General features: G+C 39.8%; 1 protein-coding gene across 1 annotated transcript in view; it reads left to right on the forward strand.

Moving 5' to 3' along the window:
* Positions 1–22,012, forward strand: part of naaladl2 (N-acetylated alpha-linked acidic dipeptidase like 2) — an 814,243-nt gene that overhangs the window by 783,436 nt on the left and 8,795 nt on the right. The window contains exon 16 of the mRNA XM_033621483.2: positions 249–447. Coding sequence (XP_033477374.1) covers positions 249–447 — 199 coding nt within the window. The remainder of the gene's footprint in view (positions 1–248; positions 448–22,012) is intronic.

A 22,012-nucleotide genomic window follows, 5' to 3' on the forward strand; every position in this document is an offset into this window, starting at 1 on the left:
TTTTTGTGAGGTGGGCCTTGATACAGCTAGTCTCCAAATGCCCTTCAAGGCATAAAGAGCACATTGCACAGGTTTTGTTGAAACTGTCACAAAGATTTTGTAAGACCGCAGTAAGCTTCAACTTGAAACCAAAGTCTATTCCTTGCAAGGTGTTTTCAACGTTTAGTTCTTTTATCTAATGCTTATATAAATTAAGGTCACTTTTTTTATGTGTTGCCTTGTCTTCTCCCTGTGTTGTATGTGTCTAGACAAGAGCGTGGTAACTCAGCCCATGCTGTCCTCAGCCTCCTCTCTGAGGGACCACGCAGCTTTTTTCCAGTCAGAAACGATGCGGCCTGCAAATGACCCCAAAGAGCGCGACCCCTCCCACGTGCGGATGCTGAATGATGTGCTCCGTGACCTGGAGAAGAGCTTCATCATCCCACAGACACTGCCTGGAGTGTACAGGTAGGAGACAAGTTACTGTCTTAGAGTTGCAACCCAGAAACGCACACACACTCAGTTTGGAAAGTCTTACATGTGTAAAATGATGTTAGAAACTAAAGACCGAAATCTTGAATATATTTGAATTTGATGTTTGATATCTTAAAGTCCCCTCCAGTAATGTTTTTCTTTGTGTTCTGTTTTTTTATTTATTTATTTTTTATTTTTATTCAACAGGTCCTTTCTTTGTCTTACAGTGACGAAATTAGTCTAAGCATTAGTTAGTATTAAAAAGTTCCAATCTAAGCTGACTCAACTTGCATGCAACCTGAACAACATCCATCTCAGCAAGTTTTTCCCACTTCGGCACACTAATCAGTGGGCTCCATCTCTCCACCGTTAGCTCAGTTGGTCCTCCTGCCTCCCTATTAACTCGGCTCTGTTATTTGTACAGTCTCACATATCTGCTCAGCTCTCCTGAAATTGTTGAGCCTTTGTATTTGTTTGCATTGTAAACAAAAACTGTAATGTTCAGTGTGCCCAATGCATTTCATTCATCACAAAACATTTGCAAAGATGACTTTTTGAAGATTTTGAAACCTGCATTGTTGACACCAATTTTTGCTCGCTGTCAGTCTTCTTCCCTGCCTACTAGTTTCTTGGTGTGTTACCGCCACCAACTGTTGATCAGTGTAATGACATGAATCTATTGGCAGGAATGTGTTTTGTATGGCTGTGTGTGTGTGTGCTTGTGCATAAGATACAAACACAATCTACTTCTAAAAACTTTGCTCTGTCTCATCATTAGTGCCCAAAGAGTACATAGGGAGCCTTTAAAATTGCAAGCGTACAAAAAATATAGTTTATCAGCGTATTGCATAGACTACACTGAAAACTTGCACAAACATAACACTTAAATACCAAAGATATTAGTCAAAGACTGCACTTCTGTTACTGCATTGCTGTTTTCTCACCTCAGATGTTTTCAGAAACATATTTTAGTGTACTGTTTAGCTGTAAAATGACAAAGTTTGTGATCCAACCGCCATGTTGGAAAAAGTCGAGCCGAAAAATTCAGCACCGCCCACTGGCCGGAGCAAACTTTGTCATTTAAACAGTACAGTAAAATATGTTTCTGAAAATAATTTAGGTGAAAAAGGCAACACAGTAACAGAATCTTGATTTGTATGTGACCGGAGCTGCCTATTTTGACAAACTGACTGCAGTTCAGGAGCAGTGATTGACATGATTGGCAGTTGCAATAAAAACTTCTCGCCTCTGATTGGTTGTTTTCATGAGCTGCAGTAGATAGTAAGAAATGCCATTTGAAACACGAGGAGTGGTAGGAGGACCTGATTTCTTTTACAGAGTATCTGTCTCATTAACCTCTGTGTGGACATAGTGATAGTTTCAGCAAATTTTGCAAAAGTAATTTTTATAAAAGTTATTAACCACAGCTTTGATGTCAAACATCCTCTTTTTATTTCTGTCATGGCACAGCTCTGCAGTGACATGGATTTTAAAGCTCATGATCAAATCTCATGAACTCACACTGACCCCTGAACAGGTCACATTCATCAGATTGAAACAAGCAATTTAGGAAAAAAGTAATGCAATTGAGAGCAGGTCATATGTCTGACTCACCATTTAATAGACAAGTGAACCTTAAACAGATATTTTGTTGAAAAGTTCTTCAGAGAAGTAGTCTGCTCAGGGTCTTGGTTAAACACTTAACGGCATATTGTGTTTTAATGGAGGTCAAGCAGTAATGTGATTAGAAGTGATTGCTGGAAAATGATGATGAAAAATGGCAAAAGCAGTTCAAGTCAAGAAAAAAAATGTTTTTTAGGTGATTTGTCTTCATGAATAACATGCCACTGCTGACACTGAAGGCACATGACTAAATGGTTTCAACACACTAATTCAAGCTAATTCTCACACTGTTTCTATAATGAGTCTTCTGTTGTGTTCTGAATTAAGCATGATTTCACTGTATTGTTTTGACACAGTTTGGTTATTTGTTGACTGAGTAAATCATGGAGAGTTAAGAGGTCGCATTGTGTGTTGAAAGCACCTGTATATATCTCCTGGAGTTATAGTACATTCATGATTTGATTCCAAAAGGTCTTTTTAAATTTGATCTACTGCCATCAAATAGGTAACTAAAAAGGCCTTTGTTGGCTATTTAGTGTGCAAAACCCTCTATGATGTGAAGATGTGAAGATGAGAAACAAGGCAGTATTGAGCCCAGTGATTGTAGCGGTGGCCCACTGATGTTGAACAAATGTAGTGGAAACCTGGCTCATTCAGAACAGGCTGGCAGGCAGACAACAAGGTGGTAGGTTACACCTGTTTGAACACAATGGCCTGTAGCCTGGATAGCTATGACTCATCCAAACAGGTCCCGCTCTGCATGTGAAACATTTGGAACGCACTACTGGTCATTTTAGGATAGCCATTCCCGAGGCCAAACCCAGGAATTCAAATTTGCGGCTCACATTAAAATTTACAGTAAGGGACTGAACAGCAGTTATTGGGGTGGGAGGGGAGCTCAATCACATATTTCATTTTATTAAAAAGTACCACCATCCCGGGTGTCATTAATTCTGTATTTTCTGTGGACAAGGAATGTAAACGAATACAAATATATTGTTCAGAAATGAACAGTGAATGCACTCTGTGAACGTCCCAACTTTTGAAGTAATATTTTTTCTCCCCTCATTCAACCCAATTTGCTATAAACATCACACATCCCCTTCTTGTTGATTCATAATTTAAGCGGAAACACACAGACATCACACACATGCTGCTGCAACCAGCAATACTCATTTTCACAGGTAGCAGGAATTCCAATGCCTGTCAAGAATAAACATTGGTTTGGAAATCATATTAGGAGGCCTTGCTTATATATATTGGAATGATCAACAGGCGGTAGTTGTCTATATTTCGTGAACAGGAAGTACTAGTAACCAAAGCAGCAGGACTTTTCATGAGGTGGACATAGTTTTAGGTTTGATATTCAACAAGTTTCATCTTTTTATTAGCTTTTTGTTCATCTTCACCATATTTGTGATGCAGCTTTAGCTCAGGAGGTAGAGCGGGTTGTCCACTAATCGAAAAATTGGCAGTGTGAGCCCCTGCCTCTCCAGCCTGCATGTCACAATGTCCTTGGGCAAGACACTGAACCCCAACTTGTTCCTGATGGCTGTGCCATCAGTGTATAAAATGGTGTGAAATGTGTATGAATGGTTAAGTGAGTAGCAGGTGGCACCTTCTATGGTAGCCTCAGCCACCAGTGTATGAATGTGTGTGAATGGGTGGATATGGTTTGTAGTGTTAATGCACATTGAGTGGTCAGAAGACTAGAAAGGCGCTTTACAAATACAAATCTGTTGCAGTTTGACTGATGTTGCACAGGTGTAGGGTTTTTTTTGCATAATGATCTGACTTTGAAGAATGGCACTAGATACCTTGACAGTAAATGGAAAACTGACAAGTAATGCCCATAGACTGTAATCTTACTATCTTACTATATAATGACGAAAACTCTGTCTGTGTGTGTGTCTGTTCCACGTTTTTCTCCTCACTGACTTGGTCAATCCATGTGAAATTTGGCACAGTGGTAGAGGGTCATGGGAGGAATTCAAATGAAGCAATATTACATCAATTGGCCAAAGGGGGCGCTATAGCAACTGATTGAAATGTCAAACTTTGAATGGGCATATCTCATGCCCCGTATGTCGTAGAGACATGAAACTTTGCACAGAGATGCCTCTCCTCACGAGGAACACATTTGCCTCAAGAACCCATAACTTCCGCTTATATAGATTTTCCGCCATTTTGAATTTTTTGAAAAACACTTAAAATCTTTCTTTTACTAGGAAGTTTGACCGATCTGCATGAAACTGGGTGAACATAATCTAGGGACCAATATCTAAAGTTCCCTCTTGGCAAAAGTTGGAAAACTTACTAAAACTGAGCTTCTATAAGGCAATGAATATTGCGGAGGGCGTGGCTCATCACATAAAGGTGTATAACATCTCAAGGGTTTCACCCATCACCATGCAACTTTGTAGGCATATGACCACACATAATCTGAGGAGACCCCTCCATTATTGACCCATCAAACAAAATGGGGGCGCTAGAGAGCTAATTTCTTATCTAGGCCTAACCACCATATTGATTTTTACTAAACTTGGTAGATATGTAGAACAGGATGCCTCAAGGTGACTGGAGAAATTTAACTCTAACTGGCAACTGGGTGGCGCTATAACAACAGAAAAATGCTTAAAAATGGCTAAAATGCAACCAGTCGCTGTGGCTCCCCCTGTGGCCAAATGTTTGTTTGTTTTTTTCTCCAATATTTAGTATGACTAAGTCATGGTATGGTATGCTGTACATAATCACGGAAACTGTCAGTGTGTCATTCTGTCAGTCCCACGTTTTTCTACTCACTGACGTGGTCAATCTATGTGAAACTGCACATAGGCATTGAGGACTGGCATAGGTAGAAGGTGACATGAGCTACCATTGGGTATGGACTAGTAATACAGATAGATAACATGACAGCTCTTCAAAACATTTAGATCGCCCCCTGGTGGCTGTCTGCAGTATAGCTTTTAAAGCCCGCCCCCTCCATGTTGGCAGATGAGACAAAACTCAAAGTACACCTCAAGTAATTTTTTTCTGATTATAATTTCCATCATTTTAGGTAGTTTCTTATCATGCTGCTGTATGTTCAAGTGTTCGTTTTTCTGATAACTAACACCACTGAGATCGCTACTGCACAGACTCTGGCTCCAAATGACATAACCAGCACAAGATGGCAGCGACTGTATTTGGGATATTTTGGCCACATTTTAGTACAGTGGAAAGAATTGGAGACGTGTCGTCCATGTTTATATACAGTCTATGGTAATGCCTAGCTCATATTGCATGACTTTGGTAGACAGTTTTTGGAGCTCCCCAACAAAAGCCCCAGACTAAAGGCAAATGAGCATTGGCTCTGCGCTTGAGCACTATGGATAAACTGATCAAAGACGTAAGTCAAGAGGCTCGCTGATGCATCTCAAACAGCTATCTAGCAGGCTAAGTATGGGTCTTTTGAGGACTTTGTCTGCAAGCTACAGCCAGTGAGAGCATAAGACGTAGGTTGACAGAGGCAGAGACGAGGACTGCGGTACTGTGTGTGTGTGTGTGTGTGTGTGTGTGTGTGTGTGTGTCTGTGTGTTTAAGATGGGGAGAAAAAGAGTGACAGAGGGAGCAGAAGAGAGTGTGTAAGGTGGACTATTCCCCACAGTGTTTCTATATGTTATTAGCCTAATAATTTACTCTTAACATTGCTTTGTCACTTTTTGACTTTGATATTGTATAGTTAAAAAGTATCAGTTTGTACACACACACACATCACAAGACTCATCCGGGATTCCTCCTGGTAAAAAGATCTTGTAGTGTGTGACCTCCTGTCGCCAGTCAGTCATGTAGTGTGAAAACCATACCGATTTCCAGACTCCCTATTGCAAGATAGCAAGTCTGTAGTGTGAACAGTGCATCGATCTGTCAACAATGAAAGTTATGTGGTGTGAATTTAGCTGTAGGCACCATCACAATAGGGCAGAGAGAGCTTGTCTTTTAAGTTTGCAGCTCTGTCTTTTTTTTTTTTTTTTTCATTAAAACATCAACCACATTTTCATCTGGACCTGCTCTCATTGTATACATAAAATATGTCTGTAGAAAACTTTTGAACATGGAATATAAAGCAACAAAATCAGCTGTATGCACCAACGGTTTGCAACATTCATGGTTTTGTTTGACATGATACAGTGATGGTACAGTTCAGTACATTTGGACACAGCAAAAAGTAAAAATGCCAGAGAAATTTCTTTTTATTTTTTTTTAATTTTTATTTAATGTTTTTCTAATACATTTATTCATGAAAACTAAAATCGTAAAGCATGATGTGTCCCTTATAAAATATAAAATATAGCACTGTCGTTACAAACAAATAAAAACAAAAAAAACAATTTTGTTTCACAAATGCCAGAGAAATCCTTGTTTTTTAAATTTCAAATCCATGAAAATTAACATAATTTGGGCTCTTGTTTTTTTGTACAAAGCAGGAATTACATTATGGCTGAAATGGGCTTGTTAAAGTCTGGATAGAGCAGAAATCACTGATTTATTTCTAAACACAATAACCATGTTAGAAAATACTTGTTAACAATATGAAAAGACTGGGAACTGTGCAGGACTGAATTGTGGATTTTTTTTTGCGTGGGCCTAAAAGCCTACTACTGATGCACTGGAGCCATCCTTAACATAACCCCTACTAGATAAAGACTACGTTTCTACTGACATTAGAGTGCATCGTATCAGTTTTGTTACTTTTGCCCACTGTGCATGAGCAGTGAGTTCACCACGTCCCACAGGCTCTCTGAGCTATTTCAGTTTAATAAATGTATGAATAAAATTCTCTGTTAAATGCCACAATCATATAAACACAAGCTAAACAGCTGTCACTAACATACCTTTTAGTCTTTCCATCTAGTCGATAGTCGGTAGTCGGCTACCTAGCCTGCTGGCAGTTCCTACTCACTGCTGTAGGTGTGTGCTTTGTACTAACATTAGCTGCTGAACGAGAGGCTTCAGCCGCACAGCAGCCGTAGCCTCTCTGTGTATGCTACTGGGTTAGCTGCTTAAGAGAAACTGTTGCTGCACAGTGACTCATTTTTCATTTTGCAGTGTATTATTGTTTTTTTTATCCACCACAGTTTCTCACCATCACCCTCATAATTCACAGTGAAACCGAAGTGGCTTCAAACACCAGACCTGTAGGTTAACGGGCGATCTTCTGTTTCTGGCCTGGTAATGGTGTTACTAACTATGAAACAACCAGCTAGCTTAGCGTAGCTGCCTCCCAGTTTGTCTCACTGGAGTAAAATGTTCTGGTTTAGGGCTGGAAGGGGCAGACAGCATGCTGCCTGTTCCGTCCTATGGGCTGCCTTGTTAAGCACAGTGGCACTGAGAAGATCGTATAAATGTAATAGGGTAGTCTGTATCATTCCATTTATATTGTGTACCAAATCGAAAGCCTTATACCGAACAGTTCAACACAAATACATATTGTTACATCCCGAAGTACTAAGTACTTCTATATCTGAATGTAGATACTAAAATATTTTTGTGAGACAAACACATATAGATAGTGGCTTTGTGCCCCCCACCTGGGATCTGTCACATCCAGTTTGTGATGGACAATATATTCACTACCCAGTTTTCTTTGATTTGGGAGGAAAAGGGGAAGGGGAAAAAAACTACGTCACGATGGTGGCTATGACAAGAGTAATAATTCTAAAAACGTACAAGTTTAGACTCAGCTAACCTCAAAAGCTAACCCTCCCCATTTCTCTGACCCCCTCTCCCCACCCTGATAATTTCACACAGTCCCTAAATCACATGCAGTCCTATTATGTAGCAGCCATGATTTAAATCCTTTATCAGCCATCTATCTTTCGTTGGGTGCACCCACTTCTTTTCCAACTTGTTCTACATATGGAGTAGAACAGCTATAATGTAACTTGAGCGAACACATATTTATTCCTTCTGACATAAAAGGGAAAAGGGAAATAATTTACACACAACAGTATCTGAGCTTTTTCCAAGCAGCAGCTTTTCAGGGCAGAGCAGCAGTAATTCATTGGCTCTGCACAGTGCGTGTACAAGAAAGTGGAAGCTCTAGATTAGTTGGTGAAGTTATTTTAGTCAAACTGTCCAGCTGAAGAATAAACCCAATAAATCATATCAAATCACATTAAGTCGGAGGACAGCTGACCTTGACTGATAGTGGAGACTTTTTCTCAGTGACTATATTTCTATCTCATAACAGTAACACCTCTGTTCTGTTTGATTTTAGCATCCTCACAGTGTCTGCTACACACTCTGTCTTCCCCCCACAGCTCTTTAGCTGTCTACTCTTCAGCTAGACTCGAACAGAATAAATGGCTTCTGCCGTTCAGTGTTATTCACAGTTTATGGCAGTAATAGACATGTTAATTGTCCTAGACTGCCATTAGCATCCAAGCTAAAATTAGCTGCTCCATCATGCTTGGAAAGCATTAAGGCTTAATAGCGCTCATTTATAAAGGAAGTTACCATTCCCTCACAGGACTAAGACAGTTAGACTAAGAGCACCGAACACTTTTCAAAATGTTTTCCTTGACAGTTTATGTAGTATTTTAGGCAGAAAAACCTAAGGTACATTTTTAAGCGACATAAACACACAATTATGACACATTTGGTGTACAGCAGTGCAGTAACACGTATTCATAATGTTACCTGTGATTTGTATTTTTGTGGTTATGTGCGTGATAACTAACCTCTCATTAAGTTGCACACTGAGCCTTCAACACTTTGCAGAGAATCCCATCCACTATTGGGAAGGGTATGGTAAGTCAGGGCAGACCTGTTTGTGGTCAAGCTGTAAATATTTCAATTCAAAGACACAGTTGCTGCTGACACTGGAATGAGATTCAGGATAATAACTACTCTTGGTCACCAGCAGGGTCAGTTGGTGGTCCTGCTGTGTGCCCCGAGGGGTCTGAACTTCATTTTTATCCAGACTTACACAACTGTAAAGCTGAGCAAGTGTATTCTTGCCTAGGAATCAATACTCTATTACAGAATACTACAGTGTACAATACACATTATGTGTAATACTCTGGTTTAGTTAACTGATATGATCATATAGATGATGTGTTACAATAGAACAGGGATTTGTTTTTTGTTTTTGGACAGATCCAAGCTCATAAATGCTCTAATAAGTACTATAACTATAGATTACTATCAGTAAAGGCAAATATATTATTTAAATACTAAAACCTGTTAGAGGCTGGGCTCACCAAATGATCAACTACAGGACTAAACACATAGCTTAGCTGTGCAGGTATTAAAATACCTCTGAAGAAATTTGGGATCAGATGACCCAAGATGCATGTTAATGCCAGGTGTAAATACTCACTCAATTTTCTTTCCAAAAGCTAAAGTAGTTGTGGTGGTGAATCGTAGGTTTCCTGTGTTGATGGAAGTTTATTTCCAAAGACACTGTAGTATGTAACAAGCACAAATATCCTTGGAAATCTGAAAGTTGGTCTTCTACACCCATCCCTTTAATGTGTTTCCAGATATAATGTAGCCTAGCACCAAAATAAAAGTGTTCCAATTCACAAAATGTTCAACTTACCCATTAAATACAGTTAAGTCAGCAGTTTATGCTTCTAACCCTATACCTAAACCAAATTCAACATCTTAAAATATCCTGCTGCGAAAGGGAGGACAAGTCAATATGTTCTTACTTTGAAGCTAAACCTTAACTTGGTTTTCACAAAGAGGCACCAGAACATGCAGCCATGCCATGCTGCTGTCTGTGTTCACTGGATGCTGCTGCTCCAGTGTGAGTGACACCTGGGGCAGCAGACATAGTTTAAACCCAATTTGTTGTGTTGCAGAGCAGGAGGCGGCCTCTATTAAGAGTGGATGTCAGGCTGCAGAGGGCCGCACCAATCGATAGCAGATGTCTTTATGTGCACTCTGAGGTGCTTCAAAAGGACCTCTTTCATAACTAGGCAGTCTGTTGGGGACATGGACAGACAAGATTACATTGCTTCTCTAAGGCACTTTTGTCGTCGCATCACTCTTCTCTTTTCTCTTTTGAGTCTATCAAAATTGTGCTCTTTTTTCATTTCCAATTATTTATATGATGTTATGGATAATACATAATGCATTCCATTTTTTACAAAATAGATTCAAACCACGCTCCACTTCACGTCTGAGCATCCATACCTGCAGTCATGAAAGTTACTACTTGGAGGGTATTATCCTGTTCTCCATGCCCGATGTAATGAAATTAAATCAGCAGCTGTTGGGGTATTATAATTGCTATGGTGTGAATGTATATATTCATTCATTCATTTAAATATAATTAAATAGCAGTACACCAGAATTTCTGTCCCTTGTATTTTGGTTGTATGCTATGTGTGTCTTCCAGAACTGTCGAACAGACAAGTTCTCTATTGCTTTCTCTCTTTGTCTCTCACAGTCTTAACTGTTAGTTCTCCACATCCCTTAAATTTCTGTACAGATTTCAACAGCTTCACCATAACTAAGATAGCTGACATTACTGATTTTTCTCTTTTTTTTTAATTTAATTTGCATGACTCTCACTGCAGCTATTTTATTTTGTTAGTTCCACAAATAACCCCAGTCCCAAGCGGTTTAGCTGATCCTTACATTGCTGTCTGAACTCAAGTTTAATTCTGACACATTCATTTAAAGCTTCAAACAAACACCTGCATTATCAGTGTCCAGTTATACTGTGACTTACTCCAACTATTATGCTACTATAGTACAATATTATAATATCATTGTAGTGCTGTACCCAAGTCAGAATTATGTCGGTCTAGGACCTCCATTTTTAAAACATTCTCTCATATGTGTGGAAAAGTTATTAACCCGGACCCCATTACTGGCATTTTTGGAACTGCCCCCAGAAAGAGTAACATTTCCAAATTCTCAGTCAGAGGCTATAGCCTTCTCTTCCCTCCTAGCTTGACGCCTCATCCTTCTCAGGTGGAAGGCGACTACTCCTCCATCTCACACACATTGGGTTAAGAGTGTTATGTCCCACCTTAAGCTGGAGAAGTTTAAGTTTACCATATGTGGCTCCACTCAGAAATTCTTTAAGATGTGGCAACCATTCCTGGATTACTTTGAGAAAGAATTCCCCTCTAGCAATTTAGGATAGCTCCTGACCCCCCACCCCTACCTGAGACCTTTTATGTTATTCTATATTTTATGGGACAAATTTTTTATTTATTTTTTATCTTTATTCATTTTTATTTTATTATTATTATTATTATTATTATTATTATTATTATTATTATTATTATTTATGTATTTATTTTAATTAATTAATTTTCTCCTTTTATTGTATGTGTGTGTGTGTGTGTGTGTGTGTGTTAATACATAATACGTAACAATAATACTGAAGGTCATTATTGTCTGTATTGTGTTTATTGTGGTCTTTTTTTATGGAAACTCCAAATAAAAACAGTTCAAATAGAACTATGTCGGTCTAATCAGATTTGGCCATTTAATATGGATATTCAACAATTCATTTTTTTCCATATCAAGTTTTAAAGTTTGAATGGGCTCAGCAGGACATTTAGTATGACAGCGGTATTCTTGTAATAAAATAAACAAGCTAACGGTGCTTACAAGAGGTCAGAAATATCCAACATTTTTTGTCGACACCAGACATTAAGTATCTGTGAGCTTTAAATTCAATACTTCTTAGCAGAAAGCAGAAGATAAGGTTATTTCAAAGCCTTATGGTGCAAAGCATCTCTTCTTCTGTGCCACTGCCTGTATGTTTGCAGCTCCTTGTACCAAAGAGTAGCATCAAAGTAAAGAGTACTCACTCAGCAGCCAAAGCTGGGGACCAGAATGTCCCCAGAAGTACACTGTGCAGCACACTGACTAGCAAAAAAAGCCCTGCTCAACTTGAAGCAATCTCAGTCAACTGAGGCGTCTCTGACTGATGATTCAAATCTAACAATTTTCATAGGCCATTTCTGTGATATTGCTTTATCTTGTTTGGCAGTACACCAGGCTGATATTGCCTTATGATAAAAAATACTGGGGATGCACTGCTTGAAATTCTGGGCCAATACAGGTGTTTAAAATAACAATTTGGCCAAGAGCCAATACCAGTGCAATGCAATCTAGTTGGTTAGCTTGTTAGTGAGTTCTGGCCACCCGTTGCTAACATTAACTGGCATCTCTTCCTGCCGATTTCAACCACAGATGTTTAATAATGACTACATATGGATGCCAAGATGGCGCCTACTCAGTCCAGAGGAATCGCCTGTCCGGTGAATACATCAAAAAAGTTTCTAGCTACTGGGTTTAATTTGGGATATGCAGCCCTGCTCAATATGCGCAGTAGTGTTTCTCCTGCTGGGCCAACCTGCAAATTCCAGCTCAGTTCATAGACTTTACTTTGTGATGACATCACAGAGTTTTAAATATTTTTTTTCAGCATGAGGGAAGTTGTCCAATGTAAAACCTCCATGGAACCTCCAATTCAGAACAGGAGTCATAAATAATGTTTGCAGTTCAAGATGTCCTATCAACAGTTTTACAGATGTCTGTTTTATATTGGTGGTGTATGCTGGGCCAGGATTTTTTTTTTTCTGCAACACCGCAAGTGGTCACTGGGTAAATAAGGAGGCAAGGTTGAGTAGCCCTCCTGGGGGCCTGATTTCAACACGGATTTGTTGTTTACAATGTAGCATTATCAGGGAAAAATTAGGTTGTGTCCCTAAACAGGTCGATGGTGAGTTTACTGCATCCTCTCTCAAGCATGTTGTCATCTTATTTGCTGAGGGGCCAATGGCAGTCAATTAGGCAAATTTCAAAGCCAATGTGGATGTTCAGCATATAATCAGTGCATCCCTAAAAATATTTATATCTGGGTAGTCTTTTGATCTCCACTGTTCTCAAGCAGTGCCACCACTTTATCCATCTACTAGATTACAAATGAAGCATGAGCACTGCAGCTTTGTTGTAATAGCTCAGTCGTGTTTGAATAGAGCCATGAGACAGGTGTTCGAAATCAATAGACAAAGGCAGCAATGTTACAAGTTCCTTGTCTGAAAAGGGCTTATGCCAGCCCTGTGTAAACTGGTGACCTGTCCAGGATGTATCCTTCCTCAGCCCAATATGTGCTCAGATAATTCCAGCCTGAGACCATGAACAGGGTAAGCAGGAACAGACAATGGATGGATGGTGGTCTCAATGTAAAAAAAAACGCCAGTTTTTATAGCTGACCTGCCAATAACCAGTGGGAAAAATGTTGCTTTTTATATAGACCTGTTTCCCCAACAAAACAAAACCATCCACAAGATTTATTTGTTGTTTGGCACATAGGGTTACAGCTTTGCGCAGGACATGAACACAATACTGACCCACAGCACAAAAATGCTACTTTCTGCGGGCAAGCTCAGTCAAGCACTTGTCTGTCTGACTGACTCTTTCTTCCTTAAAAACTCAACATTTTCTTGCTGACTCTTGCTCAAAGTGGGGATGTCTCCAAATATGAATGCAGTATTCAGAGTAGCACAAATAATAAATATGTCACAAAAAATGAGTTGTATTTCTATTACTGAGTTGTGTATTCCACCAAAAATCACCTCTGTCTTGCTTATCCTTAAAAACAAACTGGGCTTTATGCACATTTTAAGCTTTGAAATCATCATCTGAAAAATTGTGGATTCTTCAAATGTACTGCTGATCATTTTCCAGAGTTTACAAACTATTGTAGATTGTTGAATGTATTGTTTCTCCGCCCGGCATCCCAAGTAATTAAATCTGTACTGGATGATTCGGCACCTCACATTTTACATCATCATTTTCTAGGTTCAACGTGAACCTAAAGTTAATCCCTAATGAAGCACTAGGAGAGTTACTGACCATATAATTAATCAGGTCCAGAAATATTTTCACAATAGAGTAGGAAAACTAACTCAAAGGTTAGTTATCAATGTTCTTTCATACTGAGCCTTACCATAGCTCTTTGCAATGAGACCTTTTCTTTTAACAGTTCTAAAGCTTCCTGTTCTATGCTTTCCCATCTGGTGTCACTTGAATTAAAGCCATAAGCCAGTTTCAAAGGATATCTAGAGTTAAATGCAATATAATACTTGTACATGTTTGGAAGGCCTAGGCCCCCTTTTTCCCACATATGTATGCATCCCATCAAGCGACCATTTAAATGGCAAATTAGCAATAAGTGATTTATGACAGTGAACATTTAAAGGTAAAACCTCTGACTTATCCTAATAATCTTATATCCAAAAATGGCTCCAAAGTCCTTCACAGTCTCAAGAATATATTTAAGGGAAGTTGGAGGGTCTGATAATGTTAGCAGTATATCATCTGCAAAAGGACTTATTTTCAGTTCCATTATTGGAGCTGCACTTCCTTTGCTTTTGTTGTTTCCTCTGATCAATGTGACCAGGGGTTCTAATGACAACTACATCTTTAAATGGATGCAAATGTTGCTCCATTTCTGTTGGATGTGTTAATTGGTGACTATTTGCTAACACATTAGCCATATCAACTTTAAAACTTAATGTAGTGTTGTGTCTTGTTGTGCTTCCCCCCCCCCCCCCCCCCCCGTGGCCAAACTCGATCCCCAGAAAGAATGTTGGCATTGTACATTCCTGTAAACCTGGCATACAGTACATTTGTCTGTTATTTTGGCTTAAATTTCCTGCTTTTCATGGCACTATCCTAGCAGGAAATGCAGCAATTTGGCATGGCGTTAAGGAAAGACAGCAATGGGTTGCCACAAACACCCACATTAAGTGCCTAAAAAGCTGCTTGTGAAACAGTGACAGGGCAGCAAAAACACCCATATTTGATGCCAATAGAGCTGCTTGTAAAACAGTGACAGGCTTCCAAAAACACAAAAATTTAATCAAAAGCTCTGCTTGTGAAACAATATTGGGGCCCTAAAAAAACATTTGGTGCCTAAAAAGTCACTTGTTAAACAGAAATGGGGTGCTTAAAAACACACATGCGGTGTCTAAAAAGCCGCTCGTGAAACAGTGACAGGATGCCAAAAAACACCCACATGTGATGCCAAAAGAGCCGTCTGTAAAAAAGGTGATGAGGCATAAAAAAACACCCACATTTGGTTCAGAAAAAGCTAACTGTTAAACAGCAAAGGGGCACTAAAAAACACTGGCCACTGGAAAAATAGGTACTGGTTACTAAAACACAACCGCTTTTGTTTGTCCTAAACAGTTGCATGCAGTGGTCTGCAGCATGGCAGGTGTCAAACCCTCCACTGTCCACTGCCATACATGCATATTGTAGAACGCAAAATGTTAAAAAATGTTATGTAAAAGTACATCATTAAGCATATTCTAGGGTCCTGCAAATCAATAGACAGCCACTGTTTTCTGTTCTTTTGTGAAAATGACTTGAGATAGGCACTCTATTACAGCTGATATATGCTGCCTTATATCATGTCTGTTGTTTTATTTTTGTTAAAGGTATTTTATTATTGCGTGGTAATGCAGTTGAAAGTACAAGCTAATTTGAAAGTCTACTGCTGACTTATATGCTCATGTGCAGGCCAAAGATTTAAGTTATGAGAGCTGGCTGTCAAATAGCATTGCAATCATGAGCTACATGTTGTGGTAAGATCAAACCCAGAAAATACAGCAATCATGAACACTGGGATGAATATAACAGCTGTCCACTGTCATTTTGTCAACAAATTACAATAACCTAAGCACCCCCTAACTTTCAGGACTTGCCTCACTGGTATCATGTAAAAGTAGATACAGAATCTTCACTGACTTTAAGTCTAAATTGTGTGCTGAAGGTCAGTGTTCCTTCACACCCTACAGCTCGCGACCTGTGTCTTAACAGATGAAGAATCACTCCATTTACTCTCTAAGACTGTCTGTTCAGCCACTTTAACAGAAATCAATGTACTTCAGCCCAGAGGGGAGCAACACTCTGCAGTCTCTGCCTTTCTGACCTACAAATGACTACTCTGCTACCCCCAAAGGCTTGTCTGTGTTTATGTATGTGCTTTGCTTTATGTGTGTGTGTGTGCATGCTGGTGGGTACAACAGTGTGACAGAAAGACAAAGAGACATATAGATGCTAATACAACCCCTATTCCAAAAAAGTTGGGATGTGGTGTAAAGCATAAATAAAAACCAAATGCAAAGATCTGCAAATCTATTTTGGCCTATATTCAATTGAATACAGTACAAGGACAAGATATTTAAAGGGGCAAAAAGCGAAATCGTTTCACCGCTAGGTTTGCTGTTGTGCACTGCCTGTAGACCAAAACAAAGTGTGTCATGAGCCACACCTCCCTCTACCTCTGCTCTCCACCGACACCCCCCCGACCCGCCACTTGACTCGTTACCTATCTGTGTAGCCGAGCACCGCAACACCTCCACTGACTATTACATTCAGATGGTCCCGGTGTTTCCTCCACAGGCTCCACTTCACTCAGCTTCACTCAGCTGTCCGATAAACCCACTGCTTCTTCCCACATTAACCTGAATAACAAACCAGGGCTCAGTTCTCCGGTTGGATCCAAACGGAGAGCCAGGGCTAGCTGGGAAGCTAGCAGAGGCTGACTGGCTGTGCTTCCCTCCGTCATGCTGTGCTAGCCGCTTCCAGCTAGCCCTGGGTCTCCCTTTGGATTCAAACGGAGAGTCGGGGCTAGCTGGGAAGCTAGCGGAGGCTAACTGGCTGTGCTTCCCTCCGGTCATGCTCCCAGCTAGCTCCGGTTTGTTATTCAGGTTAAATTATGAAGAAGCAGCGGATCTGTCAGGCAGCTGAGTGAAGTGGAACCTGAGGAGGAAGCACCGGTTAGCCCCGGTTTCACTACAGGCAGATTCACTGACTACAGGGGCGAGGAAATAAAACCTAAAAAGCCAACTTAGTTTGGCGTTGTTTAGCAGTTAGCGATGTCTTTCACTCACTCTCGGTCTCTGCTGTATTTAGCTATTTCCCTGCTTTCCTGATAGCGTTAGCACTAGTATGCTGCCATGCTAACGCTCCAACTCCAACTGAGCCGGTCTCACGGAGAAGAGAGGAATGTTAGCGTTAGCTAGCTAGGGTAGAGTTAGCGCTAGAGCTACTACGGCTACTGGAGTAATTTACAGCTATGGAGCGCTTCTACCAGCTCTTCTAGTCACTGTTGCTACCTAACATTTGCAATTGCAAATGTTAGCTGGGCTGCCGGGCTACTCACCTAACACAACCATAACGCCTGACCCATTGCTGGGACTGAGCCGCTATTAAATCAAGCTCCAGACATTAACCCATGCTACGATTGTAACATTAAATTTAATTGAATCGACATAGCGACATGTGCCCAACGTTACTGTAACACTGATTAAAACAGACATTTGACTTTATGTTGTTACTTAGGCTACCTGTCCAGGAGAAGAAGAGCTAGCTCCGAATCAGATTAGCTCTCGCAGTGCTCTTCACCTTGGAAATGCGAGGCCTATGTTAATGCGGGTTCTGTCCCTTTCTTTATCCGACAACTTCTTCGCCAATGACCGTTGTTTCTTTAGAGGAAATGTCGGATCCTGGTCGTCTTCAGGTGAACGTTTCGTTCCGCTCTCCGCCATTTCACTTTGAAAATACGTGCTGCCATTGCTCACCGGCTGTAGCCTTTTATAGGGAGGGAGGGCCAAGGGCTCCGAGGGGGGGGAGGAGGCAGCGATTCACATGAACATACATGAACGCGCAGCCAGACCGGCTTGTAAACAAAGGGCTGGAGATCAACACAGAGAGAGGATGTGTGACGTCATGCTATACTCCAGATGAAATTACACCCCTAGTTCTTCACATTAGGGATGTCCCGATCCAGCTTTTTCACTTCCGATCCGATACCGATATTACAGCCTTGAGTTTTGGCTGATACCTATACCAATCCGATCCAAGCGCGTATTATACATACTCACTTTTTTTTGTCAGTCATGTTAGAAAAGGTTTGATCAAGCGATATTACTCTAACAAGAACAACTACTTAATCAGGTTAGTTAGAATGATCCACAACAGTTGGTATGAGAAACTGACCTGTTTATTGTTAACGGGGTTAAATTAAAAAAAACTTTAAACTTGAACATTAATATTAAATAAAAAAATATAGCTGGTTTGCTTTGGCTGCTTTGGCCCCTTAATAAATAGAAAATAAATCAACACAGGAAATCTTTAAAATGTCTAACATTGAAATTAAAATAGCAGCAAGACTCCACACACTTGTGCTTTGGCCCCCTAATAAATAAAAAAAAGATTATCACCACAAGATATTGTTGACATTTAACAAACAATGCAGCCTTTCCTTTTCAGTTATTTTAGTAGTGTCAGTGCCAGCCTGGTGCTGCTGTTTCCTGGGACCAACAGAGGGGACAAAAAACCACACACAATATTGTACAACTGTTTAAACAAGCAATAGTCCATCCATGGCTCCAATTTCACTAATTGTGCCCAAAACAATGCAATAAGTGCTCTTTACTTCACAGTAAGAGTGTAAACCAAATAAAAATATCACTCTCAAAAACCCAGAGCAGAAAACAAATAGTTAACTAAATTGACCGCTACTCTTCCTACCCTCCTTTTGTGTCTGCCATCTGCATGCTGGCCTGGTGGATTGATAGTAAGTGCTGGAGCGGATCACTGGAATGAACTGCTTGAATCGCAGGGCGCTGGGCTGGCCAGAAAACCTGGATCGGAGTCCATGAAAAACTGGATCCGAGTTCTGGATCTGCATTTTTCCATGCAGTCCGATCCGATGCACGTTTTTTGCTAATATCGACAGCCGATACTGATCCGAATATCGGATCGGGACATCCCTACTTCACATAGCGATTTTTTAATTCCTTCAATCTAGAAATGATGAATTTCCGCTTATTGCCCCTTTAATGTTCAAACTAATAAATGTTATTGCTAATACACATTTATTTTGGGGTGCCTCAAGGCAAGAGGGTTCTGCGTTCAAATCCACCGGCCAGCTGGGGCCCTTCTATGTGAAGTTTGCAAGTTCTCCCTGTGTCGACGTGGATTTTCCACAGGTTCTCTGGCTTCCTCCCACAGTCCAAAGACATGCACATTAGGTTAATTGGTGACTAATTTGCCCGTAGGTGTGAATGTGAGTGCGAATGGTTGTCTGTCTCTATGTGTCAGCCTGTCCAGGGTGTACCCTGCCTCTCACCCACTGTCAGCTGGGATAGGCTCCAGCACACCCACAACCCTGTATCAGGATAAGCAGTTATGGAAAATGATTTAATAAATAAATACACTTATTCTGAATTTGATGCCTGCAACATGTTACAAAGAAGTTGGAATGGGGGCAACAATAGACAGGGAAAGTTGTTAAATGCTCGAAAAACACCTGTTTGGAACATTCCACGGGTAAACAGGTTAATTAGTAACAGATGATAGTATCATTAATTGGTATGAAAGGGTCACCCTCTAAAGGCTCAGTTGTTCACAAGCAAGGATGGTGTCTTTTTGTGAAAAACTGTATGGGCAAACAGTCCAACAGTCCAGACAGCAGTGTGTCTCAATGCACAATGCAAAGAATTTATGGATTTCACCATCTACAATCCATAATATCATCAAAAGATTAAGAGAATTCTGAGAAATCTCCGCTAAGAGGCAAGCCTTAAAACCAATATTGGATGCCCATGACCTTTGATCATTCAGGTTGCACTGCATTAAAAACCACCATGACTGTAGAAAGGATATTACTACATGGGCTCAGGAAAAAGACCATCCTGATTGTTGACAGTGCAAAGTTCAAAGCCAACATCTGTGATGGTGCAGGGGTGTGTTAGTGCCCATGGTATGACTGACTTGCACACCTGTAAAGGCACCATCAATGCTGAAAGGTACATACAGTTTGTGGAGCAACATACGCTGCCATCCAGATGATGTATTTTTCAGGGACATCTCTGTTTATTCCAGCAAGAAAATGAAACACATTCTGCACGTGTTCCAACAGACACCCCGGACTGTTGAGCAACTGAAGTCCTATATCCAGCAAGAATGGGAAAGAATTTCACTCTCAAAATTTCAACAGTTAGTGTCTTTAGTTCCCAAACACTTACTGAGTGTTGTTTAAAAAAAAGGTGATGTAACACAGTGATAAACATGCCCCTTTCACAACATATTTGGAACATGTTGCAGGCATCAAATTCAGAATAAGTGTATATGTAGAAAAAATAATAGAATTTATGACCACTGGTTCTAGGTTAGTCTCAGTTTCTGTCATCTTGGGTATGGTTACAATTTGGTCAATTGTGACCTTATTTGCATATTTTTTAGAGAATCTTTTTCTTTTTTGTAATTCCATATGCAGCTTTAACCTGATCAAAAGTTCTCAGTTTTCAGTCATATGAATTTCTAAAATTGACTGAAGTTCTTATACCCTGGATTCCCAGTCATCATTTTCTAGGTTCAACGTGAACCTAAAGTTAATCCCTAAAGGAGCACTGGGAGAGTTACTGACCATGTAATTAATCAGGCTCTGAAATATTTTTACTGACAATAGAGTAGGAAAACTAACTCAAAGGTTAATTATCAATGTTCTTTCATACTGAGCCTTACCATAGCTCTTTGCAATGAGACCTTTTCTTTTAACAATTCTAAAGCTTCCTGTTCTATGCTTTCCCATCTGGTGTCACTTGAATTAAAGCCATAAGCCAGTTTCAAAGGATATCTAGAGTTAAATGCAATATAATACTTGTACATGTTTGGAAGGCCTAGGCCCCCTTTTTCCCACATATGTATGCATCCCATCAAGCGACCATTTAAATGGCAAATTAGCAATAAGTGATTTATGACAGTGAACATTTAAAGGTAAAACCTCTGACTTATCCTAATAATCTTATATCCAAAAATGGCTCCAAAGTCCTTCACAGTCTCAAGAATATATTTAAGGGAGGTTGGAGGATCTGATAATGTTAGCAGTATATCATCTGCAAAAGGACTTATTTTCAGTTCCATTATTGGAGCTGCACTTCCTTTGCTTTTGTTGTTTCCTCTGATCAATGTGGCCAGGGGTTCTAATGACAAGACAAAAAGCATAGGACTCAGAGGGCAACCTTGAGGCATACCTCGTCTAAGTTGGAATGGTTCAGGAGCTATGGTATTTGTAACTGTTTTTGGCATAAGGTGTTGAGTATATAAGTAATATGTAATTTATAAAATTTGGGCCAAACCCAAATTTGTTCAAAGTTTAAAAAAAGTAAGACCAGTCAATGCAGTGAAATGCTTTTTCAGCCTCCAAAGACACCATAATTGTTGGTTCAGCTGTCAAATTGGCGTAGTGCATTATGTGAATCACTTTTCTCATATTGTCTGCAGTTTGTCTGGATCTTACAAACCGATCTGGTCAATATGAATGAGTTTAGGTAAAATATTGTCTAGTCTCCTTGCAAAGATTTTTGCATAAAAATACATACAAATTTATGCTAACTATAGCCTCATTGTAAAGTAAACCATCAGTGATAATAAATCGTCCTTCGGGGTCAGAACAGAACCCTGATGTACAAAAGGTGCCTTTATATGTACCAATATCGCCATCCTGAATTAAAAACCTGTCCTACCCATTTCTGTTTGAATTCACAAGCTTTGCATTGTTTAAGATGAGTTTGTTGCAGTGGGGCTATGTCTGATTTCCTGGTTATTTCTATTTCTGATTGCCAGATGTATTCAGTCCTCCTACATTTCAGCATCCTACACTTTGTATATATATATATATATACCTATATCTCTATATATAAATCTATATATATATTCTTTAGTAATGTACTAAAAAAAAAAGCATAAAAAGTAAACAAGAAATTGCAAAAGGCTGTACCAGAGGGAGTAAATGCTGGCTTTTAACATTTCTTCAAACCACAAATTTACATTTGCATGTTTGTTACGGATCATATCAACATCTGTAAAGTGACTTCGTATACAAGCTGACTTTGTCATC

This window comes from Epinephelus lanceolatus, chromosome 6 (assembly GCF_041903045.1).
Source record: "Epinephelus lanceolatus isolate andai-2023 chromosome 6, ASM4190304v1, whole genome shotgun sequence".
In the NCBI taxonomy this organism is placed as follows: Eukaryota; Metazoa; Chordata; class Actinopteri; order Perciformes; family Serranidae; genus Epinephelus; species Epinephelus lanceolatus.